Source organism: Poecile atricapillus, chromosome 3, assembly GCF_030490865.1.
Source record: "Poecile atricapillus isolate bPoeAtr1 chromosome 3, bPoeAtr1.hap1, whole genome shotgun sequence".
Lineage (NCBI taxonomy): Eukaryota > Metazoa > Chordata > Aves > Passeriformes > Paridae > Poecile > Poecile atricapillus.
The window spans coordinates 20,210,914-20,230,707 of record NC_081251.1 but is presented as its reverse complement, the minus strand read 5'-3'; the positions used below and the strand labels follow the sequence as shown (position 1 = coordinate 20,230,707).

General features: G+C 36.3%; 1 protein-coding gene across 4 annotated transcripts in view; it reads right to left on the bottom strand.

The window, feature by feature from the left end:
- Nucleotides 1-4,639: 4,639 nt before the first annotated feature.
- SH3YL1 (SH3 and SYLF domain containing 1) overlaps nt 4,640-19,794 on the bottom strand; it is a 46,794-nt gene continuing 31,639 nt past the window's right edge. For all 4 annotated transcript variants that reach the window (XM_058834419.1, XM_058834416.1, XM_058834417.1 and 1 more), the window contains exon 10: nt 4,640-5,239. In XM_058834419.1, the coding sequence (XP_058690402.1) occupies nt 5,034-5,239 (206 nt within the window). In that variant the 3' untranslated portion in view covers nt 4,640-5,033. The remainder of the gene's footprint in view (nt 5,240-19,794) is intronic.

The following is a 19,794-nucleotide window of genomic DNA, read 5'->3' as shown; positions in this document are numbered from 1 at the left end:
GGAAAGCAGATATAGAATATGTGGATATCAATCTAGCACAAGGATTAGCACGCATTAGTTTATATAATCCTGACATTTAAGGAATTATTTGCACTAAATATTAGATGAAATTAACTAACAATCTTTGCCAAAGAATGAAGATTACCATTTCTTTTTATTTATTTTTCTTGCATTACTTATGGCATGGGAAAAGCCCAAGAGGTTTTCTTTGTAGTATTTCTAATTCAATCAAGAGCAAGAACTAATTAAAAAGTCAAATGGTTTCCCATGAACTTTTAGACTGAAGTGTTGGATAAATTTAGATTCCAAATAAAATCTAATTTGATTTCAAAATGTTCTGGCCAAGTTTTTCAGAAATGGATGCTGTGTCTATGCTTTTAGGTAATACAGAAGAAAGGTGCAAATTTAAAAAGTTCTCTGCATCTAAGTACCCTCAATAAATCAACATGAACAGGTGACATTTAGCTCCCTTCATATCAGACAATTCTTCTAAAGATAAGTTGTAAACATGAACAACTTTTTTGTCCTTCTTATGATCCTAGACATATGCTATGTATAGAGTTGACAGCAATGTATGCAGAATGGATTTAAGTCTCTAAAATTTGATTTGATCTGTAAAAATCTGGCTTCAAAATTTGACACAGTTCCAAAATAACCACCCAGTGTGTGCGTGTGTGTGTGTGCATACAGAAAGAGTGGAACAGAACACTTAATCAAGAAAGACCGACCTGAGAAGATTTTGTGAAAGGTTCAATAAACAGGAGTGTTTAGCTTTATATGAGAAGGGAGTGTGAGATTATATGTTTGCTTGTTGCTGAAGACCTGGAGATATTAGCCATGATGGAACTTTACACCTGCACATAACAGAAATATTTTTTGGCTTGCAACGGCCTGAAAGAAAAAGAAAAATGAACAGAGGTGAAGTTTTCCAGTTATATGTACTACCAAAGTAAATTTTAAAATCATGAGTTAAAGCTAAAATACTATTAAAGGAACAGATTTTTTTTTTTTAATGTATCATAAACAACAGAATCTGAACACTGTCTAATTATGGCTTTGGTCATATATTTAAAGTATCATGAACAAACATAAAGGGACAAAATTATGTAAGCTTTCTAAGATAGGTTAGGAATCACTGAATCACAGACTGGGTCAGGTTGATAGGAACCACAGTGGGTCCTCTGTTCAGCCTGGAAAACAGCAGACTGAGGAGAAACCTCATTGAAGTTTATGACTTCCTCATAAGGGGAAGAGGAGGAGACGACCCTGATCTCTTTTCTGTGGTGAGCAGTGACAGGACCTGAGGTAATGACCTGAGGTTGTGTCAGGAGAGGCTTAGGGTGGATACCAGGAAAAGGTTCTTCACTTAGAGGGTGATTGGACACTGGAACAGGCTCCCCAGGGAAATGGTCACAGCACCAGCCTGATGGAATTCAAGAAGTGTTGGGACATTTGGGCATTCTTGGGGATGGTGCTATGCAGGGCCAGACTTGATCTTTGTGGGTCCCTTCCAAGTAAGCTGGTTCTGTGATCTGGTCCAAGTTCCCACTCAAGTAGGGTCATCCTAGAGCATACTATATAGGATTCCACAGCCTCTCTGGGAAATCTGATCCAGTGCTCAGTCACCTGCAAAGTAAAGAAGTTCTTCCTCATGTTCAGGGGGAACGTTCTGCACATCAGCTTCTGCCCATTTCTTGTCCTATTGCTTGGCACCACAGAGCAGAGCCTGGAAACATCCTCTGACTGCTTCCCTTCAGATACCGACAGACATTGATGAGGTCCCCTCTCAGTCACCTCTTCTGGAGGCTGAACATGCTCAGCTCCCTCAGCCTTTCCACATAAGAGAGATATTCCAGTCCCTTAATCATCTTTGTAGCCCTTCTTTGGACCAGCTCCAGGTGTTCCACATCTCCCCTGTCTTAAGGAACCCAGAACTGGACTGAACAGCAGTCCAGATGTTCCTCACCAGGGCTGAGTAGAAGGACAGAATCACCTCCTCTGACCTGCTGGCAAAGCTTTTCCCAACACACCCCAGGATACATTTGGCCTTCTTGGCCACAAGGACACACTGCTGGCTCATGAGCAGCTTGTTGTCCACCAGGACCCCCACGTCCTTCTCCACGGAGCTGCTTCCCAGCAGATCAGCCCCCAGTCAATACAGGTTCATTGGCTTGTTCTTCCCCAGGTGCAGGACCCTGCACTTGCCTTTGTTGAATTTCACAGTTCTCCCCAACCCACTGAGGTCCTTCAGAAGGACTGCAAAGCCCTCTGGGGTATCAGCCACTCCTCAGAGATTTGTGTTGTCAGCAAACTTGCTGAGGATGTATCTACACCTTTGTCCAAGTCAGGAACAAATAAATGTTGGTAAATTAAAAAATACTGAGCCCAGTGTTGAATCCTGGGGGCACCAATAATGACAGGTCTCCAACTATACCCCATGCCACTCATTACAACCTTTTGGGATTTGCTGTTTAGCCAGTTCTCAATAAACTGAAAAGGATTTTCAAAACATTATAGGTCTTATAGGTGATTCTGTATCTTTAGGTTTTTGTTCCTAGACCTGCTGCAGAGAACCTGACATTCAACTGCTGTTCCTTACAGAACAGTAAACTTAGTTTACTGAAATGTGCAGACTGCCTTTTACTGTAAAGTGTTTTTACTGCAAAGGCAGTTTTGGAATTAGCCTAAGCCCACTGATCTGAACTGATACAATCTGTGTCAATGACATTTGGAACCAGGCAGTTGAGTTCTGTAGTGCTTCAGGGTTTTTTTGACAACCAATGATTTTTCTTGCATTTGCTGAATCTTCTCTTCCCTATATTACATTTAAATGAAGTAAGACACATTGCAGTCATAAGATACCCTTTCTATTTAATACTTCCCTCTCAAAATGCAGCTTGGATTTAGTAATTAATCGTTAATATCCTGCAGAGTCTACAGACTATCTTGAACCCTGAGATTAGAAAATCCTCATTTTTCCCTAAACTCAGCTAAGACAATCCAAGAAACTGAATTTACATAAACAGTAAAAAGGTTTTACTGTGCAAGTTCATAAATTCTGACAGTTTCATGGAAGAAGACACTTGAGATGACTTAAGAAGCTTTAACAACTCCACATAAAGGCAAGTACACTGGCTGAAAAAGCAGCCGGCCTTCTGGAAATAACAAATGAAGTATTACAGCAGAATTCTGCTAGTGGATGCTTCAGCTTATAGTGTATCACTAAAGTGCAGCAATGGGATATCATAAATGCAGGAGTTATTCTTTGTGACTACGTGACAATATCTAGCTTCTGGGACTATCACACTATTATAAATACTGTTCACTGAGTCCTGATAGTGGATTATTTGGTGTTTTCTGGCTTAAGAAGCAATAGATGCAGTCTGTCAAAGATAGGTAAACACAGAACCTACTTTCTCACTTCAAATTGTAACTCTTTCCCACTAGCTGGAAAATACTCACTAAAAAACATTTGCAAGAAGTATGGATCTGTTTGGTGGCAGTATTTATTTGAAGACAGATTTCTGTCTAAATTATGAGACAAAGCATACGAAGAATTTTCACTGAAAGGTTGTAAATGTATTTGACTATGGTTTCAGTCTCTTCTGTCTCATTTCAACTTTATCAAATGTATTTTGGCCCAGTCTGACAAAAATCCAGAAACATTTGCCAATCTTGCCAATAACTTCCTGATGTTAAGTCTTCATCTACACTAGGCTTAGCCTTACCATTCTGACGGAACAACTTAAAGCTAAAGATTACCTGATAGATTAATGGATCATAACAGATCAACTATAACTTTGTTGCTGGAAAGATCACACATCCTAAATTTCTGGTCCTCATAGAAGAAACAAAGACTTAATACATTTTAAATTGGGGAAAAGCTAAGACTGATGGAGCATAATTATCATCTTGTCATTAACTCCCTATAAGAGGCAAATTCAGCATATTCAGCATTGAGAAGGGAACAGAACTGATTCTAAAAAACCCAAAGTCTCATTCTGACCTCTGCTCTGATTCGTCACATCAGCTTTAAAGGCAGCATCTAATTCTGCAAAATGAAGTTGATTGAACATACTCAAAATTAAGTTGAAATCTGAGAATGATAGTGCTGTACATTACTGTCACATCTATCCTACATAAATATCTTCCCTATCTTACTATTATAAATCTGTAGTTTACTTTATGTTGCTCTTTTCTTAAAGATTAAATATTCAAAAAGTTTTAAATGGGAAGAAGCAGGAAGAATTCAAGCTCATTTGTGAACCAGAAATTTCTCTGTCTTGTAGATGGAACAAGTTCCTACAGGAATCAAGGATAAGCCTATATGCTTTCTGAGGGATTATTCATGCATTTTACTACACGAATTTTCAGAAGTGCTTAAATTCTCCAAAGGTGAGGGCAATATAAGACAAGATATCAGAGAAGCTGAAATGCTTAACTGTCAGATTTGTTTTAAAAAAGGTCTTTGTATGCCTAACAATGAGAAACATTGCAGACCAGACCTAAAGTAGTTATTAAAAAACTGCAATATCTACTGATTTAAAAAAAAAAATCAAGTATGAATGCACTTTTATCTGCCATACCTGTGAGAAAAAGTATTTACTAAGTAAAGAACTCTGACTCAGACATGGTTTGAAGCAAATTTAAGAGCATTTATTAAAGAAAAGACCATAAATTACAATTTAATAGAAATTAAACATTTTTTTCAACATATCTAATTCTAAATTGTTTCCAATTTTTCCCTCATGTAAAAAATTAATCCATATAGCAAGATAGAATTGAAACTATACACAAATTGGGTTACTTTTTACAGGGCAATTTGCTCAAAAATAAAACTCTCATAAATTGACTATCACCTGCTGTTTACTTAGGAAATAAATTTAGGGGTAAGTTATGGTCATTCAAAGCATTTAATTTTTTTTTGTTAGAATAGTATTGATCAAAAATATTATTTTAATAAAATTTGAAAAGTTAAAATATATTTTTCAGTGTAAATACATTACTGCCTCAACATTTTATTCTGTACAAATTTAGTTGTTACTTATGGCAACATAATTGGCTGGAAAGATGCCAGTTTTTCCTCCTATTCTTCCTTCCCACCAATCAAACTGGGAATTTGTCTTAGTTGTCACTGTGATTTTGTCTCCAGCTTTGAAAGTCAAGTCACCTGGCTGTTGTCCTTCAAATGAATAAAGTGCTGTAACTTCTACTGGATCACTCGAAGAGTTATCTGAAACTAAAGAAATTAAATAAAAAGTAAATTACTTAAAGGAAATTACTAGTGTCAGCATATACATTAAGTTCTTAAATAGAATATTCTTAAATGACAGTAGAAAAGGGTGAAAAAGACACTAAAATAATCTATATGAGCATATAAACCACTAATGAAAAATCCCTTCCATTTCCACTATAATCTTAGGTAAGTGAAATTTGAATTGCAGCCTATCAGCACAGTCTGTTTAATAACATAATACTCTATACAAAGTAAAGAGCAGCCAATTTTCTGTATGCCTCATATGGTCAGAGACAGTGGGAACAGAAGTGGTGCATTGAGGAAAGCATGAACATTTCCTGAATGACTGCTATTAGAGCCACTGCTCAGGTTTGAGTTTTGGTTTGTGTTCTCTGTGGCAGCTTCTTCACGGAAACAGCAAAACTCAAAGGAGAAAATTTGATTTTTTAATCAAAATTCAGGATATAGGACGGCAAAATACAAAATATCCACAGCACTTCCCTTCTTGTTACATAGGTTTTGCAGTGCCTGGGATTTTGGTGTATCTCAGACATTAAACAGAACTCATAAAATGTGCCAGTGGAAAAGAACTGATTAGGGTTTGATGCACCAGAAGTGACTTGGTTTGTAAAGCGGTATTTTCAACCACATATACAAATGACTTTCATTCTCTTTACACCAGTCTCTTACATAACTCTTTCAGTCTGGGGTTGGAATCATGCTATGAGTCTTCTAAAGTAGTTTTAAAACTATCAGAATCTTGGATACTATTATCCATCCTCCATGCCTATAGAAAAGTTTAACCAATATTTATTATTTAGCCAGTTTTTATTACCACTGAACTTTTAATCTGAGTATCTTCAGTTTAACAATAATTACGTTTTCTCTCAATTCCTTTTACTGTCTGAGCTATAGGATGTAGTTGCATTAGATTAATGTTGATTTAGAAAACAGTTAAATTCCTCATATGAGTGAACCTCACAGTGAAAAATGGAAGGTGCACTGGAAGATTAGTTAAGAGGAAATAATCTTTACACGGTCAGGTAGATTTCAGGCTGTATTGCTCATAGGGACATGATGGCTGCATAAATGCTCAAGCGTTCTAGATGAAAGGCTTTTAAAATTAGATGCACCTTCTTGCTGTCAAAATTGTTGCAAAAGGAGAAACCCAACCTCTCACTAGTCTACACACTGCAAGCAGACAACTAGAAAGTGTGGTGAGAGAAGCATTGATACAAGATTTGTTGTTTGTGGTTTTGTTTTTTTGTTGTTGTTGGGTTTTTTGGGGTTTTTTTGGTGTTTTGTTTTGTTTTTTGCAGTCTGTCTTTGGAAACTGATACCCACTGATTTTTTCCTTCTGGTTGCTTTTATCATTTCAAAAGAAAGAGGAAAAATTCCTTTCCCTAAGGCTTACAAACACAAACTGTAGCCAAAGAGGACAGATAAGAACAATGGACTACAAATATATGCATAAAGATCACAGGGTTTTTTGGTTTTTTTTCCCAGCATCTGTCAATACATATGTTTTACAGGTTACTGCTTTCTCATCATGATCTGCATTTTTACCAGTTATCAAAGACTAATAGAAAATTATTTGGCCAGGAGGTGGGAGAGATTTGATTGCAGAGAAGTCAAATGCCATCTTTCTTGATCACACAATACCTCTCTCCTGATATCTATAGTCATGATCTAAAGTCATACAAATCTATTTCTTTTACTGTGAAAATAAAACCAAATTTATCAGGCCCGTATTTCCACCAGTTACTCCTACCAAAAAAGCAGCATTGCAGCTTTTCCAAATAGCTCTTTTACTGTCTCATCTGAAACCCTGACAGACTGAATATTGAGCAATTACATGATTTCCCTCCAAGAATCCAAGCACTTGATGCAGTTGGGATGGTATGATGTGCTCTCATGCACAGTGTTGATTTGAAGCTAGATTTTTTGATTGAGGAAATCACACAAAAACCCACAGAAGTGAAACATTTTTACTCCTAGCATTAACTGAAGAATAGTCATAAAATACTGTGGCCCAGGACTCTTTAGGTGCCATGGAATGGAAACAGTTATGACTCAGTTCCATAAAAAAAGGAAGAAGGGGTGTGTTTTACCCCTATGCCACATTCAGTCAGCACACATAGATAAAATGTATTTATATGTTACAGTGAAGGCAAAAAATTCCTACGCTTTCAGTTCTTAAACCTATGTGTTTCCATCATGTAAATGAATAATCACTCAAAAAGAATTGGAGTTACTATATATTTAAAACTGCCTAAAATATATATGGAAAAAGCAGATACTTGAGAGAGCAAAAGAAAAGACTGAAAGTGGTAAAAATTATGTGGGAGCAGCTTCTTTTCATTACATTCAAAAGAAGAGGTGTCAAGACCACTATGATATACTGGACTCACAGCAATGGTAAGTAACTAATAGCTACCACCTCCATGGCTGAACCTGCATTAAGACTATAATTCCTCTTATACAAACTGCTGAGTATTCTGAAATCGGCTCTGTAAAAGTAGGAAGAAAAATGAAAGGAAACACAACACAAATTAAAGCATGAAAAGGTGGAAAAAAGACCCATATGTGAGATATCAAAGGGTCGGAATGTATTCATTGCACCACAAACACGCCTCCAATTATTGTTTTCTCTGTCATATGAACAAAACTGTTTTATGTGTTTCCCTTCCCATTTTTTGTCCCTATACACGTGTATTTTTCCAAACATACAGAAAACTCAAAGCAGTACAGCTGAATATGAATGCTCAGTTCTGTGTCCTTGTCCCATTTGCTTTGTGAAATCATTTAAAAGCATTTTTCAGCTTTATTCCTGTCAGCTCTTCCACAGCCATTTGCAATTAATTTTCCCTAGCTGACTTTTCCCATACTATCATTTAATTTAATTTCATTTCCCATAAAGTTTCCAATTTCTCTGCTTTAATTCTGTAGTTTTGTACCACAGTGCAGACAGAATGCATATTTCTTGCCTGTGAAGTTCAGCATCCCATGCTTCATATTTATATGGATCATCCTAACAGAGAGGTACCTTAAATGAATGCACTGTTAAGAAATCTTACATAGAAACCACATGGATTATAAGGAGGATGTATTTTGTGTTCTCATTTCCCAATTTCAGTTTTACATAAAAGGGCTTTAAATAAAATTGTTATATTCCACATGAAAATCACTGAATGCATATACAGAAACGACATTTGCAGCTCACACAAGATGGTGCTACAGTGCTACATACAGCATATGATACTAAAATCATTGAGATTCATGAGTATGCACACTGCAAGAAAAACAAACTACACTGTGGAAAATCCTTATTTGTTATTGCTATTTGAATACACACTTCCACAAACACTGTGGTCAAAACAGAAATACAGACATTTTGATTGAAGACAATCAAAGTAGCCATTGATTGAAGACAAATTAGTACAGTAGCCAGCATATATATTCAATGCTCCTGCATACACAGGTGCGGCATGTGCTTGATGACAAACTACTCTGACCACAATTTCCTTCCATTTTATTCATCTTTACATACCATAATGATCTGAAAATTTTGTGAAGGGCCACTGCTACAGATAAAAGACTTTGTGGGGTATAAACTAGAGTGAATTTATGGCCTCTTGGGTGTGCTACAATACAGCACCAGAGTGAATGAAAGAGCAATAAAACAATTTTTAATTATGGCACATTTATCTCATAATAAAAGCATTTTCTATAAAGTTGCTGTAGAACAGATACACTGTCTACACTTCTGTGACTCAGTTAAGAGTGCCAGTCTTTGACTACAAGGGCAGCTGGCACAAACTGGCCATACATACCAGTAAACACTGACCAGAGAGGTGAGCCACATGCAAACTGCCTACTGGTTCCTGTACTAGAGTAACAACTAAACCACATCTCAGAATTACTTGGGAAAGTGCAAGGTGAGAATAATGCCAAGGCACTTTCTAACAACACAACCATAGAAGTATATGAGTTACAGTACTTGGGCCCATGCCTTCACACTATTTAATTTACTAGTAGATACAGTAGCCACTAGTTACATATTCCAATGTGAGCTTATAAAATATTAGTAAAGCCATAGGCTGTTCCTAAGATTGGTTTTAAGAGAAGAACAGACTTTTGTAATAATTTTGGCTTGAGCTTATGATACTTTCATAACCCAGATCTAGGTTGGAACACAGTATAGTTGGAACACAGTTCAGCTGCAGGCCTCAAACTTAATTTTACTGGCATAGATGCATACATCCCCCAGCCATCAAATGCCTGATGCTGAACATCTTGCAGAAAATGTGCTGCTTTTGGCCATGGACACAGGAATAAAACCAAAAGAAGTTTCACATACCTGAGGTTAGTGGTGAGATCCTAAACATCGACTTCGCAAATTTTGCTAATTGTCAGTAATTTGAGAGCTAGCATGATTTTGTGGGTCACCTGTGCACTGACGTAATGATTTGATGCCAAATGGCAACTAAGTGCCACACACATCTCACTCTCTGTCCCCTCAGTGGGATGTAAAAGAGAACTGGAGGAACTGCAGGGCTAAAAGTAAGAAAACTCATGGACTCATGTGTTGAGATAAGAACATGAAAACAATTTAAATAAAATAATATTTTAAAGAAGTGTAATGAAAAGAAAAATAACAAGAAGAGAGATAAATAAAACTCAAGAAAAGTAAGAAACACAAATGAACAGCAGTTTCTCAACACCAACTAAATGATGCTCAGCCTGCTCCCAAGCAGTGGCCCTCCAGGCAACTTTCCCCCAGGTTTAAATACTGAGCATGACTCTGTGGGATATCTCTTTTCCCAGTTGGGGTCAGCTGTCCAAGCTGTAATAGAATGCTCACTGCTTAAATGGAGACCAGGCAAACTAAGCAACCACATGGACCCTGTTTGTGCAGAAGTAAGATAAAACCAACAAACAGAACAAATGATAGAAAACAGCTAACAGATTAGGCAGATGCAAAAATCTGTGCTTCTGAAAACAAACATATCAAGTATCAGAAAGGTTTAGTATCCTAGTACACAGTTCAGAGGCATTGAAAGGATCAGGTATTGCTCATAGGTTTAGTACGAGAGATGCAACTAACAGTGAACAGACAAATATTGGTTCTTTACCCATTATGGGCTTTTGTTTGGAGAGGGTTAGTATTGAGTTTATAATCAGAATTAAGGAAAGAATACAAAGTACGTTAAAGAACTAGGTCAATTACTGGGCCCATTGCAAATCTGAGTAAAAAATAATAATTGGTGCCTTGTTCAACAATACAGATTTGATAGGAAATTTATTTGCCAATCTTAGAAATTGGTCTGGACTATACCACCTGCTAAGATACCACTGTGAATGTAAATACTGTGTGTATACATTTACTGGTTACACTAAAATGCCTGAAGGATGTTTGCCCCAAATGATCATATTAAAAAGGAAGACTATTATCGGACCCCAACCAAACATGTCAAAGAAGAAGACAAAAATTAACTTAATTCAACAGCTATAGATGAGCCTATGCAAAGCAGGAAAACTGTATCCTAGGCGGCATTAGGCAAAGTATTCACAACAGGTCAAGGGAGGTGATCTCCTTTACTCAGCACTGGCTGAGTGACCTCCTGGCAGGGCCTTCTTGCCAACATATGGATCAGTGTTTTGAAGGGAGCTGCACTGGCACACCAACAAATCAGTTCAGCCTAGCAATGATAGAGAAACTCTTAGATTAGAGTTTAGTAAAATAAGGGGCTGAAGATAAAGATTCATTTGTGGACAAGAAACAAGATGAGGCAAGACTAAGTATTATCTTACAGGTATGTCAACATCTGCTGTGCTCCTCCGCAGATAGAGCTTGACCTAAAAACTAAAATGTAACACTGGCTCCTTGGAGGTCAAGTGAAGGACAGAATAGAAAAAAATGTCTTAAGGCTTATTCTGTGCCATGTGAGTTACTGCATTGCAGTCAAAGGCAGCTTTAACGGAAGAAGTAAAATCATAGTATGGAATCCAGAAAGTAAAAGTTATTCAGCTTCTGCACTCACTGTTTCTAGAGGTCTTACAGTCCCTTCCTCCTTTATAATGCCTTCAGTAAACCTTGAAATGAAGGGTGGATTTGTCAGGGAGTGCTTTTGGTTCTGTTTGAGCTCAACAAGCCTCTAGGTTTATTGAGTTTTATTTCAGGTAGGATTTGGGTAGGGACTACAAAACCCAGAGAAATACATTTTATGCTGGATGCAGCATATTATACATTAGACTATGAAAGGCAAGGGGTTGGCAAAGGAAATTACATGTAGTAAATTCTGAAGGCATCAGGGCAACTACTAATGATAAGGATAGTTTTCTGAAGGAGTGTTAGGGCTCATGATAGAAGGAGCTAAGGTTCTAAATTTCTGACTTAAGAAATGCAGCAGCATTGGGCCATGATGATGCCTAAAGGCAGGTAGAAAAATGGTTAAAGTTCAACTTTGAAGTAGGTAGGTGAACTGCTAAGTTAAGTCTGTGATACCAACAAGACTAAGATGAAAGCTCGACCTGTCGAGGGGTGCTTTAGGTTCTGTCTGAGCTCAAAGACATATTTGAGAGCCAGTGGGGGAATGCAAAAGATGGACAAAATGATGGGGTAGGAAATTAACTTTGAAGCAAGAACTGAATCTAGATGAGAGTAAAGAAATATTGAATTTGCAAAGGTCAGAGAGAAGGATGTTGCAAGAACTGAATCATAACAGGACGAAAGCGTGGACAAAAGCGGAGACAGAAAGAAAAGGTTACATCTTTAAAATGGTACACAGAAAACATCTGTAGGCCTTGCTGCTCCTATAGTGAAAGTGAGAACTTCTAAAGAAATTCAAGTTGAAGAACACATGAGATCTGCAGTGATCAGCAAGAGGAAGTTTCAGATTCTATTTGACAATTTTAATCTTGAATTCTTAATTAGTTAACAAAAATACCTGAGTAAAGGAGAAATAGTTCTTTGCAGAAAATATTATTCAGCAAATTAGAAGCAACGAAGGTCAGATAGCTGGGAAAATAAAATAGCAGAAAAATAAATAGAAGGCTGAATAAGGAAGACTTCTCAGTGAGACAAACAAAATATAGATGTAAAGGTGATTACAGACACAGCCCAGCAATAGAATTCAGGGATCACAAGTACTACCAAAGAAAAGAGAAGATGAATATTAATCTACCAGGTTACATACAGAAGGATGGCATGCAATTTTTAAAATGTGGTTATACACAGGTCAGCAGAGACTTGTAACAGTTACATTTATGAGTGAATGGTTCCTTTCCATGTTATTGAACTTGATGTCTCCAAATCAGTCCAGGTTCCAGTACCCAATCACATTGGCATTATTGATACTGATAAATTAGCAAAGACTAATTTATCAGCATAGATAGAGCCAATGGCTTGAACTGGGAACAAGAGAAACTGCTTTAAAGAAGGTGAAGCACAGTACTGAAGAACTCCAAAACAAGATAAAACATTAGGTAACAGGAATATGATCAGCCTTGAACTTCATGAGATGAAGGATGAGATGATAATACTGAGAAGAGATACTGTGAGTTGGAGGATTAAAAAGAAGCAACTAGATCAGATAGATACCTGGGACAGAGAGAGAGGGAGGAGATAAAAGATAAAACAATGAGAATCTTCTGCATGTGTGAAAGCTCTCAAGTTTAGAGAAGATATTAACTGAGAATGAGTAAAACCATCATATCTGCATCAGTATCCTCCTGAGAGATAAACAGTATGAACTGGTAAGAGGGGACAGACACCAGTAGGACCTGAAGCATGGTTCAGTAATGCAAGGCCTCCAAACAAGTGAGACCAGCAGCTCATGACTAAATGAAGCACATCATCTGAGACCCAGGTCTGGTGTATTGCCAGACAATAAACGGCCTTTCTTGCCATATCTTTTTTTACCCCCATTAGTCATCTGGGAAGGTTATTTCACAGCTGTATTCCCCTGGTTGCTAAGATAACTTTCTTAATGTCTAGCTTCTAATAATTCAGTACTGACATACATTTTTCTTCTTTTTGTTCTCCAACATTGGCCTTTAGTTGAAACCTTTCTTTCTTGACAATTATATGCTCGACTCATGCTTTTATAGTCAAAACCTATTTTTTCACACCTTCAGATGTTACACTAAAAATAAGGTAGCTACCACATCTCAGGGACTCCTTACTCCACTCATTAACTCATTGAACTTCTTCTCCACATCTATTCAGATTAAATTATTTTTTCTTGCAAATGAGTAAACAGTATATTATCATTAGGTAAAATGCCTGTAGTAACTGACTTTTGACATTACCATTAAATGAAGAGTTGTTTAAATGGAAGGGTAAAGGAACAGAAGGAACATAGAACTTAATTTTGTGGAGATCATGCATTTATATATGAATGTGAAAATTGTAATTAAAACAAAAAATTGTAATGAATCAGCACATGAGATGGTTGGAACAGGTGTTTTTTTATGAGGAGATAACCATCAATGAAGAAATCAGCAAATGAAAAATGGAAGGGAACGGAGAGCAGAGAATACTGGAGGAACTGGAAGCCACAGAAAGGTGAAGGACAAGAACAGGAGCAGTATTAGTGATGTAGCAGAGCCACTCTTGTAGCTGAATGCTGAGGTATATGTCAAATATATGATAAAGCTGGACAACTAAGCTAAGGGGTCAAATCTATTTAGAAGAATCTTAATGAAGTTACAGAAACTAATAACAAAAATCAAGAAATTAAGGCAATGTGAACATATTTTAAAGAAACTTAAATATAGAGACAGAGATTTTGAGAATGAATTGATGTATTCCAATTCTATAATCCCAGAACTCTAAACCTAGATTCAAATTAAAATTCAACATAACACTGAATAGAGATATTACTCATTAGTTTGACATTCATTAATCCAGAACAAAGTCATTGGTTTCATAAACTGCTTTAATATTAGTGGGTTTTCAAAGTAGAGAAGTCTATGTGTACACTAATGGAATCTATTTTAAGGTTACAAAAAAAAAGAAGAAAATCAAAAAAATAACTTAACAAATGGGAGTTAAGAGGGAAGATAAAGATGTCTTTGTGATTAGTACCTTGATCTGTTCCCTGACCATAAAAAATGCAAGCATACTAAAGTAAATGGTGCAGCTGTTCCAAAGAGACTAAGGAAACAAGCCTAAAACTGACCTGTTGATATTAATTTAGAAAATACTTAAGAACAGCATAAATCAGGTTGAAGTCAAAGTATTACTTATGTACCAGACCACTGATACAGAGAGAGAAATAGGATGGCACATTGTCTGATACAACGCTAATTCTGCGTCGCTCTTTTCTCCAAATTATGAAGCTCAAACTACCAAAGCCTCAGTGGTACAGTACCTTTTCCAAGAATGAGACAAGTCTAACATCTTGGTTATGTATGATCAGTCATATTGGGGAATATCTATATCTACGTTTTACTAAATCTAAACTTACCCTCTTGGTTTTCTTTACACTTTAAGTCTGTTTCTGAGCTATTATGTAGAAGAGCAGCTAAGAAAGGGATTTGATTTCTTAGGTGAATTGCATCAGGAACAGTCAAAGAAACATTGGAAGGGAACTGGGAAAGAGGTGTGGCAAAGAATAGTAGTCTTAAATTCAAAATATGTGAATTATGGTAGTCTTGATCATAATAAGTCTGATAAGTCGCATTGAATTATAGCAAAGAATGAAGATACTTTGTTGATATTTTAAAGCCAATATATATCTGTTGATAAAAGCAAAGTTGTGTCAGTATCTGAAAGAATACATGCATGTAACTAAACTTGTCTCCTTAGAAACAAAGCAATGAAAAAAAATTTCCTTATAACAGTCAAATTTTCACTGAATAACTCTGGAAACACAGCAAAAGATTCTCTCATCTGGAAAGAAATAGTTTAAAAATACAGAATTGTACATTTATTACTACATACACATATTAAAAAAAATAATCTCTTTTTACAACTTATTTTCCAATCGTGAATTTAGAAAGCAATCAAAATGATGAAAACTGCAACTGAAAACAGTATTCTGTTATTTAAATAGAAAATACATAGTTTGCAATGGATGTGGTTACCATTTTGAATATTTTCTCAAATTTAAATCCTCTTGCACATATTATGTAATACTTTTATGAAAAAGACTGGGTCATTTACTTACTGGAATGTAAGCAAAGAAAATAAAGTTCTGAAGTAATGAAATAGTTAAACAACATTACCTCAAAATGTTCCCTTTATGAACACATACAATAATGAGAACATGAAAGAGGGAGTATCTCATTCCATATGACTTGTTGAAAATTGGCATCTTGGAGACTAAGACATCATTAAGTATAGTCCACTGAATACATATACTTTTTAATATTTTATGGATGAAGAAGTTTAATGCAAGTAATAGTCCATGTTCTGATGATGTCTGAATTTCAAGGCTTTACCATTTGTAAGTGGTTTCTAAGAAATTTAGGTAATGTAAGCTTTGGATCAAAGTTGCAGCTCAGAGCCACAAAGATGATGTTCAATTAATGTTCACAGCTAGGATGAAAAAAAGTTAAGTCAAATTACTGAGTTATCTAAGTTACAGTGTTATGATATGCAGAAATAGAACACATTATAATGTTGAAATTCATGTACTGGGCTCTTACTGGGCAATATCCATTCTCAGGCTTTACCATTCACTATGTCTGAAGGCCTGAATAGGCCTAAAACAGCAGCATCTTGGGAAAGTGGCAAATGATCTGTTTAAAAACTTATGAAGGAAATGAAGTAGGAAAAGTCAAAGAAAGGATAAAAAAAAATGCCATATCAATTACTACACAGAGATTAAGAGGTCAGTAAATGAAAAGATCTCATTGTTTTCTTCCCTTGTGACAACAGAAAACATCAGCCAGTGAGGACTGGGGAAAATGGAGTAAAAGAGAACCATATTGTAGTGTACTACACACTGTGACTCTGCAGAAATTAACTTTTCAGCTCCAAATGGCAACAAAATATTGCACATTCTAATGGCTACTTAGAAAAGTCTTCAAACAACTCCCATTTAGAAAGAAAAATAGTAGCTTAATTGTATGCTAAATACTGAAAGTCATGAAAATAATTTCAGTTCTTGAATCTCACCAGTATACAGATGAGCTCTTTTCTCTACCCAATGTGCTCATTTTCCATATTCTTAGCTCTCACCTCTCAGCTTTTAGCTGAAGAAAAAAGGGGTTTATCTTGGCTTCTAGAGCAGAGCAGATGTATACTTACTTAAAAATTTCATTTTAGTTGTTTCCGGACAAACAACAAAACAAGTGTTTGTTCAACTAAGCCTTACAAGTGAAATCTCAAATGTCCTATTCACATTAAACTACTAATTTCCTTAATGGCCTTTTTAATTTTGTTTTTTAAATGTAGATTAACCTCAAGAAAACCTCTGCATACACAAAACAACAACCTCAGATCTCACTGAACAGATGTTTGGGAAGGCCTAAATATGCACAGTAGATTTGACATTTTACATCTACAGGTACTAATCTGCTATAATCAGATATATTCTGTACAGATACTTGAAGTATGTCATATGCCACCATTGATCCAAATAATCTCCAATAACGCTCATCTGATCAAAGGTCAGGAGACATGATATTCAGCAAATCACACTCAGAACAAATAATCTCTTGCTTAGCTGTTTCTTTCCCAATAAATATGGCTTGTTTTGGGCAAGTAAACAAAATCACCTGTCTTTCTCTACTTTCTGAATAAAAGCTTCTTAAGACACTCAAGTATTTAAATACAATATTGAAGTCAGCAAATAATCAGTCCTTCATGACTAAGATGGACTTTTTGCATTAAGCGAGTGTCACTGTCAGTGGGGTAAAACAGTGCTCTTTAAATGCCCCACAAATGCCTATTTGAGTTCAGTCAGACAAACCTGCTCTGAGGAGGGAGAGAAGGCGTAAGTTGCATTACTCCATTCTACATTCATTTACAGGCAAAGAATATTTCTATACAATGTCTTTCTAACACCTGAAGGCTGTATTGTTACAGCAGCAGTAGATTAAAGGCAATTTCAAAAGCAAAGAATGGCTTGGCTTGGAAGGGACCTGAAATCCAGATAAATGACATCTGTAGCCCTTCCCTTGTCCACTCCATCATAGAAGTTGATGGGGTTGGTCAGGCAGGACTTACCCCTGGTGAAACTGTGCTGGCTGTCTCAAATCACCTCCATGACTACATATACTAAAGTATATGTACTTTAGTATAGCTTGTAGGAGGATCTGTTCCATGACTTTCCCAGGCACAGAGGTGAAGCTGGCAGGTATGCAATTCCTGGGGCCCTCCCCTCCACCCTTTTTAAAGAGGTGTACAATGTTTTCCTTTTTTCAATGACCTGGAAAATGTATTCAAGGTACACTGATAATATCAAGGAAGGCCCGTATCATTCCAGGAACTATCCCCTTCAATATATTTCAGTACTAAATGTATACCCAAGTTCTTGAAAGGAAAGCAAAACCACCTGCTAAGCCCTCTTTCACTTCCATGAGGACTGCCTCAGCAAAACGTATTTTTTGATTCGGTTGCAGTTGTAGATGTTATGTATTACTTTAACTGGGTACTTTGTCCAGTGTTACGAAGCCCTCCAGTTGATTTTCAGAATAACTTAATAACTACATTCTCCATTAACAAAGAAACAGTGGCTGGAAAAAAATATTCAAGGCAAAGTTAGCTACAGATATTCCATATAAGGTACAAGGCCCTCAATTTTGCAGCAAAACAGATAAGAAGTTCATCATCAGCTGCAAATCTGTATGCATGGAATGAAGATTTTATACACGCTTTTATAAGAGACTCACAAAACCCAAGAAAAGGCTTATGTGTTTTTGACCTCTTCAAGATAAGCTAGAAATGGATCATTTCAAAGCAGATTCCATATATACCAACTCATGTTGGTACTGAACAGTGTCATGTCTAGCAAACAAAACTGGTGATTGAAACAGACCTGACTATATTTAAAGTTTAAGTCACTGCGAAAATTTAGCTCATTCAGTATGAAACGTATTTCTCTGGTTTTGAGTTTCTGGTCTACTAGGGAACATGCTGGCTCATCATCTTCAGCTGCTGATGGAATGCTTTCTATCTTTGTTTCAGCACACTCAGCTTTTGCATTAAAGAAGTGCCTTTTTGGTTAAGCATCTGTGGATGTATTTGATATTTAGGATATAAAAATCCCCTACCTCCTGCTTGCAAGAGTCTATTCCATAACAGTACTTTTGCTGATTACTTTTTGGATTTTTCTGCCTTTTCAAAAAACAATTAGATTTTCATTCAAAGTGAAAAGGTCAAATAAACCATATCAATGTCAAGGGCCTTATTGTACTCAAGACAACATTGATGCAAACAATGCCTGTGCTGAAATCATACTGCAAAAGCTGAGATGCAATGCTAAGCATAGCTTTCATATTGTGAAAAGCAAAGTACAGTGACAAAAACTGGGCTTTGATTTATTCAGGTCAAACTGATGATTTAAGAATGATCTAGGGCTCTTTTATATTGACAAACTTTTCCATGTTTCCTCTACACATACTGAGTTAGTATCTCAGTCTCAATACACTGTCTCTGCATTTTGATTCTCAAATCTCTGTAGGGTCAGCTTCAAAATTTCTGCCAAAGGTATTATTAGCACATAAGTTGGTTCATTTGATGGAAGTCATAGCTTTTACAACAGTCTGGGAAAGAATCTACAGCCTCAAGAAAAAAAAACAAAAGTAATAAGATGCAACAATTATTACAGTTTCTGCCAGTTTCTTAGGGTAATGCTTTGTGAAATACTGATGGAATTTTTTTTTTTTTTTAATATGGAAACATACTAAATAATAATACTGTACAAGGCCTCATTTGAAGGTCTGTTCACAATCCTTATCATCAATGTTTAAAACTGGTTGAGAAAAAAATGGGACAAGTACAGAAAACCTGTTTTCAAGGCAAAGTGAAAATGAGCTTCACAGAATAAAACAAATTAAAGATGTTACTACTACCATGCAAAGGAATCAGACAGAAAAGTATTTTTGCTAGAGAGCTAGAAAGAATGAGAAAAGAATAATTAATCTTGATAAGAAAAAAATATAGATGAAAAGGAGAAAGAGTTTCAAGTCATTGTGAAAGATTCAGAAACTGTTTTCTGTAAAAGGAACAAGTGAGTATGTCCTGTTTTAACACAAAGTCTAGCACTTTCATGATAGCATTTATATTATATGAATACCTGCAATATATAGAAAACTCTTGTTAACTTTAGCTGCACTAAGGAACATAGGGGCTGTTGAAACCTATGCTAGGATTTATTCTTGCCACAATTACTAATTCTCATTGCTCTTATGTTCCTTCATAAACTTCAGTGCAAACTCTCCAACCTGAACATCCATCATCACATGGATGAAGCATCTTGGACAGCCACTATCACCCATGGTGTGTTGATATTACACTTCCCAGCTAAGCACAACCAAACTTTGCAGAATACTCATTTTATCAGCCTAGTCAGGTATGATAAGGTTCTTGAAATGAAAAATAG